This window comes from Bos javanicus, chromosome 25 (assembly GCF_032452875.1).
Source record: "Bos javanicus breed banteng chromosome 25, ARS-OSU_banteng_1.0, whole genome shotgun sequence".
NCBI classification, from domain to species: Eukaryota; Metazoa; Chordata; class Mammalia; order Artiodactyla; family Bovidae; genus Bos; species Bos javanicus.
The window spans coordinates 33,735,810-33,744,379 of record NC_083892.1 but is presented as its reverse complement, the minus strand read 5'-3'; the positions used below and the strand labels follow the sequence as shown (position 1 = coordinate 33,744,379).

Genomic DNA, 8,570 nt, shown 5'->3' with positions numbered 1-8,570 from the left:
GAAAATGAAGAGTAAGGAGGTGGCGACAGGATAGTTGAGAAAGCCTTTGCAGCAACCCTTTTGATAAGTTTTTCCCAGGAAGAGGAGGAATGAGGCCACCTGTAGCAGGAGGGAGATTTGGGACAAAGCGAGGCCTGTTTGTTTTTAGGTGGGGGACTTAGGGACACACCTAAGCGAAATAAAATGATCCAGTGGCCAAGGCAAGATGGGTGCAGGAGAGATGGGATGCTCAGTGGTGCCCAGTCCTCAGCTTGGCAAGAGTGGGAGGAGGTAACAGGTTGGAGCGGGTGGGATCCCGGGCATTCTCCCTTTGTACCAGGAGCACACAGGTGTAGCAGACTTGCTGATAGCCAGGGGCAGGCCCAGCACCGCCTTGCTTTTGCAGGAACTGGGCAGTTTGACTTTAAAGTGCTGTCTGCCTCTTACGTATCCCTGGAGCCGGAAGGAGAAGGAGGGAGGGTTGGAATCACCCACATCCGTGGCCCTGACCGTTCCAGCAGCCCCGCCCCCACCCCGCATCTGAAGCCTTGTCCTCTGCTGCGTGTCCTGCCGGCCACGTGTCCGCAGCTTGGCCATCACGTACCCGGTGGCTGATCCTCAGCACCTGCACATCCCGTTCCCTGTACCCTCACCACAAGCTGCGTCATGCTCCCCGGGCCCCGCCACGTGTCCCGTGGTGCGCCACGTGTCCCGTCATGCCCCACGCGGCCTCAAGTAGCGCGGGATCCAGCTCTGTGCGCGCCCCACCACTCCCCACTCCCGCCACGTGCCCGGTCACGTGACCTGCCAGGCGTCCGCACACGTGGCCTGGCGCACTCCCCTAGCGCCCACTGGCGGTTGGCGGCGGTTGAAGCTGAGCGATGAGCTCCTCGCGGCCCCTGAACGGATTGTCACGGTTGGACGCGGAAGACCGGGTATAAAAGGGCGACCGCGTCGCTGTGGGGCATCGGGCGGCGGGGCGTAGGGGCAGGTGGCGCGGAAATGGGGGGCAGCACCCGGAACCCGGGAGTCTTGCAAAGAGACGACTCCCCCAGCCAGGTGAGGGCCCGGGCGCTGGGGAGTAAGGGTTGGTTGGAGCCGCCAGAGTCAGCGTGCCCGTTCAGGGCTCTGAGGTGGTGTGTTTCATCCCCCATAAGTCTCCGTACCAGCGCTTAAGTCAAAGGATGCTGGACATTTCGGGGGACCGAGGCGTGCTGAAGGATGTCATTCGAGAGGGAGCTGGAGAGCTGGTGACACCGGACGCCTCCGTGCTCGGTATGTATGGCGGCCGGGCCCGGGTGCCGTCTGCCCTGGAAGGCTGGCGGTGCCCAAGGGCTGCGTTTCAAGGGATAAGCGAGGGAACCCATTACCCCTTTGTGTGAGACGGCAGTGAACAGGGGCTCTGGGAGGCCCAGCAGCCCAGCTCTTGAGCCCCGCCGCCAAAGGGCAGGCATCTAAACGCTGAGGCAAAGCTTTTCCCAGTCATGGGATGAGGGGTGGAGGTCAAGTTTAAGGTACTTAACGTTGTTTCTGTGTGACAAAGAGATTTGCTATGGAGGCATGAGTGTCTTGTCTTTTCCTAGTGAAATATTCTGGATATCTGGAGCACATGGACAAGCCTTTTGATTCTAATTGCTTTAGGAAAACGCCTCGGCTCATGAAACTTGGAGAGGGTAAGTTCAGATGAAAGTGTTGGGGACTCAGCCCTGTCAGACTGCGACTTCTTGGACCTCTGTCCACGGAATTCTCCAGGCAAGAGTACTGGAGTGGGTTGCCATTCCCTTCTCCAGGGGATCTTTCCCACCCAGGGATTGAACCCAAGTCTCCTGCGTTGCAGGCACATTCTTTGCCATCTGAGCCACCAGGAAGCCCAAGTTCAGATAAGGAGCTGGGAAAAAAGAAGTTGCTTGGGGGAACTGATGCAGGGCAGTGCCCGAGGACCGGAAAACTGTTCAGGGCACTTGAGTCTGTTTTTCTGAGGCTGGGTTTTGCTAAACCAGCCATGTTGTCTTCCACACTCTCCTCTGAGACCTAGGTATTTGGGAGATGGCTTACCTGGCAGGGTTATCTTTGCATTTGTGACGTAACCAGGGGTGCTACATATTTCTTGGTTTATTATGAAGACATTTGTTGAATGATTATTCCATAAGGCAGAGCGAAAAGAAAGGATGTACTCATATGGTTAGAAAGGCTGTGACCAGTGTTGTAGAGATTGACACACTCCAGACAACTAAGCTGGTGAAATTTGGGGGCGGTATAAGCAGTGTTTGGTGGGAATGCTTAATGAAGGCACAGTTCGTTTCAGCTGGGAATAGTTCACCTCAGATGGGATATTTGAATGAGCCCTGAAGTTTGAATAAGAGCTCAGAGTAGAAGCTGGGCATGAGTGGGTAGGAGAACACATTGCAGGAAGAAGGAACCACGTGAACAAAGATGTCAAGGCCAGGACACTGCAGAGGTAGGAGGAGTCTGGGGGTGGTGGCGAGTTGGGACGACAATGCAGGAGGCTTGGGGATGCCTCTCGGAGAGATGTGGATGTGAAGGGGGAGGCCATGGGGGGCAGTGGGCCAGCTTCCACTGCGTTTTTTGTCACTTCTTCCAGATATCACACTGTGGGGCATGGAGCTGGGCCTTCTGAGCATGCGGAGAGGGGAGCTGGCCAGGTTCCTGTTCAAACCCACCTATGCTTACGGAACGCTGGGCTGCCCTCCCCTGATCCCCCCAAACACCACCGTCTTGTTTGAGATCGAGTTGCTCGACTTCCTGGACTCTGCTGAGTCAGACAAGTTTTGTGCCCTCTCAGCCGTAAGTTCTGGAGCACAGATGTTAGCACTTTGATAGAGGGATGGGTTTGTGTTTCAGGTAATTATCCTACCCCACTGATGATCATCAGCCCCAGGGTCTGACCAAGGCTCCGGTGTGGAGAGGTGGAGGGGAGGAGTATCTTACCACTCGCTAGTGTGCGTCTAAGTGCTGCTGGCCCTTATGTGTGGGTGCCTGTGCTCGGCCAGGGTTATGGACCAGCAGGTTGAGCTGACCTTTGTCACCATTTGCCTAGGTCTCCCTGAAAGATAGTATTTGCTTCTCAGTGCTGTTTGGTTTTCAGCAAGTCAAGCATTGGTAGCTCATAACTGGGTTGACCATGTAATTTGTTGTCCAACCCAGGACCCTTGAGAAGGAAAGCGACTACTAACTTATGGGATACGAGGACACAGGGTATAAACTGGGATAGATGGCCTCTGTCTTAATGTAACTTTAAAACCGCCTTTCCTCTGTAGCCTCACATATAACTCACCCCGTACAGACGGGGCTTCTAATCATCAGCAGTGACGTGAGCTCCTTGTCCTGCTGTCTTACCCTGGCTGTACATGTGGCCTTAGATGTCCACCCCGGGTTCACATCTCTGTATGGTGTCTCCCTGGCTAAACTGTCACCACCGCAAGGGAGAGACACTACCTTTTTCTCATCTTTTCACAAAACAGAGGTTCTTGCAGATAACCTGGGTCCCACCTCTTGTGTGCTGATTTAGAATGTTTAGGGGTGGGGCCAGAGAAGGCAATGGCACCCCACTCCAGTACTCTTGCCTGGAAAATCCTATGGATGGAGGAGCCTGGTAGGCTGCAGTCCGTGGGGTCGCTAAGAGTCGGATACGACTGAGTGACTTCACTTTCACTTTTCACTTTCATGCATTGGAGAAGGAAATGGCTACCCACTCCAGTGTTCTTGCCTGGAGAATCCCAGGGACGGGGGAGCCTGGTGGGCTGCCGTCTGTGGGGTCACACAGAGTCGGACACGACTGAAGCGACTTAGCAGCAGCAGCAACAGGGGTGGGGCCAGGACGTCTGTTTAAAAAGAGGCTCCACTGGTGATCCTGACGTGTACCCAGGGTAGAGCATCATGGTCGGAAAGACGGGCGGAGCTCTGGGCAGACCAGGGCTGTCAAATGCTTGCTGGATGAGTGGTTGCCATGAGACCTGAACTTTGTGCTTGGCAAGTTCCATCAGTTTCTAATTCTATGAGAAACTGTTTCTTTAGGGAGCATCTCTGGGTAGGTCTAAACTAGTGGACTTCCCATTTGGCCCTCATCCGTAAAACAGCAGTAATGGCATCTACCTGCTGTGGCTTCTGTTGGGATTCAGAGATGACTTCTACCTAGGCCCCTAGCCCAGTGCTCAGCACACCTGCGGCAGCAGAGGTCATAGTCTAAAGGAACAGACCTAACAGCTGTAGTGACCCTGGCGTTGTGGCCGTGGGGCTTTCAGTTTCCTTGCTGACATCCTTGTCTTTGATCCTTAGGAGCAACAGAGTCAATTTCCACTTCAGAAGGTCCTAAAGGTGGCAGCTACTGAACGAGAGTTTGGCAACTACCTTTTCCGCCAAAATCGTTTCTATGATGCCAAAGTGAGATATAAACGGGTAAGACTGCTTCAGAGTGTGAGTTTAGACCCTGGAAACTTCCTTCTTTAAGAGAGAGAGACTTTATCTCTGTCCCTTCTTCTCCCCTACAACGTTAAGAAAAATCTTAACCTAAAAATCCTCATGCCAGAGGGCTAAAAACTGGGGGAGAGGATGCAGGGTTTAAGGGAACCTGGTGATGTTTGAATATGGATGTGGTTTACATGAGTGTGTTCAGGTTGTGATCATTCATCGAGCTGGACGCTTGCTTTTGTACTTGACTGTGTATTTCAATACAAATTTTTAAAAATTCTCTTTCTAGTTTTGGGTCCTCTACCAACTGACTTCTCTACCCCATTTGCCATGTTCATTTCCTGTCTTTTTGACAGTGGACATTCATCTGAATCTAACGCCATTCTTGCCAAGCTTCTGATTGTCATTTGGCTTCCTGTGGAGGTTCTGCTGACAGGAATCCGCTGTTTGCTTTGTAACGCGGTCACGAATATTATGAGTACTTTCTGTGTGCCCAACTCTGCCCCCTAGGCTATAGAGGCAAACAGGATACAGTTTAGGGGCATTCTGATTTTTGTCTCATTTGCATAGTGAGCCTAAACATTCAGGATTTGCATTCAGCTGTAAACCACAAAATCCTGAAAAAGTTTTTCAAATAAACTAGTGATGTAATTTTTCTCACATAAGAAGGGAGGCACTTCAAGGACAGCATAAACAGCTGTTACACAAAGCCATCAGGGAACATTCCAGAGATCTCTCTGATCAGCTGCCCTTAGTGTGTCTTTGTTGTCTTTCTCCTTCTCAAGATGGTAGTTCAACCTGCAGTGTCATGTGATCATCTGGGCAGGAAGAAGGGAGGGAAGAAGAGTCTGGTGTGTGTATTCATATTACAAGCTTTCCAGAATTTCTCCTAACCCGACTTCTCATGATATCCTATGGTGAATGTCCATTTGCCCTTAGCTGTATGCAGATAGGAAGCTGCAAAGTATGGTTTAATTAGTACGTTGCTGCTTTGAATGAAATGGAGGCTCTGTTGGAAGAGGAGGGAAATATATGTTCTCTTTCTCTCTTTCTCTTAGCATAATACTCTCTAGGTCCATTTGTGTTGTCATAGATGGTGAGGTTTTGTTCTATCTTATGGCTAAATAATATTCCATTATGTATATATACCACATCTTTAAATATTCATCTGTTGGGCACTTGGGTGGTGGTGTTCAGTCACTAAGTGGTTTCTGACTGTTAGCGACCCCATGGACTGCAGCACGCCAGGCCTCCCTGTCCATCATCAACTCCCAGAATTTGCTCAAACTCATGTCCATTGAGTCGGTGATGCCGTCCAACCATCTCATCCTCTGTCACCTCCTCTTCCCTGCACTCAATCTTTCCCAGCATCAGGGTCTTTTCCAGTGAGTCGGCTCTGGCTACTGTAAATAATGCTTCAGTCAACATAGGGTGTATCTATCTTTTCAAATTAGTGTTTTTGTTTTCTTTGGACAAATACCCAGGAGTGGAATGCTGGATCATATAGTAATTCTGTGTTTAATTTTTTGAGTAACCATACTGTTTTCCGTAGTGGCTGCATCAATTTATATTCTTGCCAGCAGTGCCCAAGGTTTTCTTTTCTCACATCCTGCCAACTCCTGGCTATTCGCTGTCTTTTTGATAATAGCCATTCTGACAGGTGTGAGGTGATACCTTATTGTGGTTTGAGTTCCATTTCCCTGATAATTGGTGGTGTTGAGCATCTTTTCATGTGCTTCCTCACTGTATATATATCTTCTTTGGAAAAATGTCTATTTGGATCCTCTGTTTATCTTTCAATCAGTTGTTTATTTTTTAATGTTAAGTTGTATGAGTTCTTTGTATATTTTGGATGAAAATGCCTTATTGGATATATTGTTTTGCAGATATCTTCTCCCATTCATTGGTGGCCTTTTCTTCTTGTTGATAGTTTCCTCTGCTATGCAGAAGCTTTTTAATTTGATGTAGTTCCATTTGTTTATTTTTGCTTTTGTTTCCTCAGCCTGAAGAGACATACCCAAAAAAGTATTCCTAACATGGGTGTCAGAGAGCATACTGTCTGTGTTTTCTTCTAAAAGTTTTTTGGTTTCAGGCCTTACATTTTAAGGGCTTCCCTGGTGGCTCAGATGGAAAAGAATCCGCCTGCAATGGGGAGAGACCTGGGTTTGATTCCTGGGTTGGGAAGATCCCCTGGTGGAGGAGGGCATGGCAACCCACTCCAGTATTCTTGCCTGGAGAATCCCCATGGACAGAGGAGCATGGTGGGCTCCGGTTCATGGGGTTGCAAAGAGTTAGACAAGATTGAGCATAGCACACAGCCTATGTTTTAAATCTTGAAATTGTGTGTGGTCTGAGTAGGTAGTCCAGTTTGATTCTTTTGCCTGTAGCTGTCCAGTTTTCCCAGAGCCATTAATTGTTTACTATTGTTGAGATATAATTCACGTAGCATAAAATTCACACTTTTAAGTGTACAGTTCAGTAATTCTTAGTTTATTCACAAGGTTGTGCAGCCATTACCACTACTGAATTCCGGAACACTCCATCACCCCCAAAAGAAACCTGTTAGCAGTTACCATTCCCTCCTACACCCCCTGTTTTACTCTTTCTGTGGATTTGCTTATCTGGGATATTACGTGTAAATAGAATTATGAAACATGTGATCCTTTGTGTTTGGTTTCTTTCAGGAAGCAAAATGCTTTCAGAGTTTATGTTGTAGCATGTATTAGCAGTTTATTCCTTTTAAAAAATTTATTTTTCAAATTGTGGTAAAATGTGCCAAACATAAATTTTACCATTTTAAGCATTTTTAGGTATACAACCCAGTGGCATTAAGTACATTCAGAATGTTGTGCGACCATTGCCACTGCCTGTTCCAGAACTTTATCATCATCTCAAACAGAAGTTCTTTATCAGTAAACAGTAACTCCCACTTCTCCTGCCCCCAGCTTCTGGTAACCTTTATTCTATTTTCTGGCTCTATGAATTGATCTATTATGGGTACTCATGTAAGTGGAATAATAACAACATTTATCCTTTTCTGTCTGACTCCTTTCACTTAGCATGATGTTTCAAGTGTCATCCACGCTGTAGCATGTATTAGTATTTCATTCCTCTTTATAGATGAATAACATACTCTTGTGTGGATCTTACTGGGGCTTCCCTGGTGGCTCAGACAGTAGAATCTGCCTGCAATGTGGAAGACCCAGGTTTGATCTCTGGGTCAGAAATTGCTTTTCCTTGGAGAAGGGAATGGCTTCCCACTCGTTTTCTTGCCTGGAGAATTCCGTGGACAGAGGAGCCTGGCAGCCTGAGCCTGTCGGCTGTAGCCACGGGGATCTTGCTGCCTCTTGTTTATGTTCATCAGTTGGCGGGCATTTGGGTTGTTTCCACTTTTTGGCTATTGTGAATAATGTTTCTATGAACACTTGTTCACCAGTTTTTGTGTGTAGACTGATGTTTTCAGTTCTTTGGGGTGCCTAGCTAGGAGCGCAATTGCTGGGTCATATGGTGAATCTGTTTAACTTTTTGAAGTACTGCCAAATTGTTTTCCATGGTGGCTATTCCCACCAACAATACAAGGCCCCAGTTACTCCACATCCTCACCCACACTTACCTTCCTTTTTTTAAGGTGACAGACATCCTCGTGGGTGTAAAGTACTGTGTCATTGTGTTTTTGCATTTCCCTGATGGCTAATGATGTTGGGTGTCTTTTTATATACTTATTAGCTATTTGTGTATCTTCCTAGGAGAAATATTCATTCAAATTCTTTGCCCATTTTAAATTTGGTTGTCTTTATTGTTGAGTTGTAAAAGTTCTTTATTCTGAATACTAAACCCTTATCAAATGTGATTTGGAAATATTTTCTCCTATTCTGTGATTGTTATTTTACTTTTGTACATTGCTGAAAAGGAAAAGATGTCTTTTTATTCAAAAGTCAAAATAAATCATCTGAAGGCATGGACAATGACCGCAGTAAACCATTATATGTTGTCAACCAAAACCGGTAACTGCCTGTTATAATGATTTTTCTTAAACATCAGTCAACCTTCAGTCATTTTGTTCTTTCACTTTTTTGATAGTGTCCTTTGAAGCACAAAAGCTTTTAATTTTGATTAAGTCCTGGTAATTTATTCTTTAGGTATTTGTGCTTTCGGTGTCAGAA

At 47.4% G+C, this 8,570-nt stretch overlaps 1 protein-coding gene across 4 annotated transcripts in view; it reads left to right on the top strand.

Annotated features, from left to right (window-relative positions):
• The first annotated feature begins 816 nt into the window (after nucleotides 1–816).
• FKBP6 (FKBP prolyl isomerase family member 6 (inactive)) overlaps nucleotides 817–8,570 on the top strand; it is a 29,165-nt gene continuing 21,411 nt past the window's right edge. The window contains exons 1-5 of one of the 4 annotated variants that reach the window (XM_061401926.1): nucleotides 817–914; nucleotides 1,137–1,254; nucleotides 1,563–1,652; nucleotides 2,582–2,784; nucleotides 4,276–4,395. In XM_061401926.1, the coding sequence (XP_061257910.1) occupies nucleotides 861–914; nucleotides 1,137–1,254; nucleotides 1,563–1,652; nucleotides 2,582–2,784; nucleotides 4,276–4,395 (585 nt within the window). In that variant the 5' untranslated portion in view covers nucleotides 817–860. Of the gene's footprint in view, nucleotides 1,039–1,136; nucleotides 1,255–1,562; nucleotides 1,653–2,581; nucleotides 2,785–4,275; nucleotides 4,396–8,570 lie in introns of all 4 variants that reach the window. The other 3 variants (XM_061401924.1, XM_061401925.1, XM_061401923.1) reach the window with 3 other exon arrangements.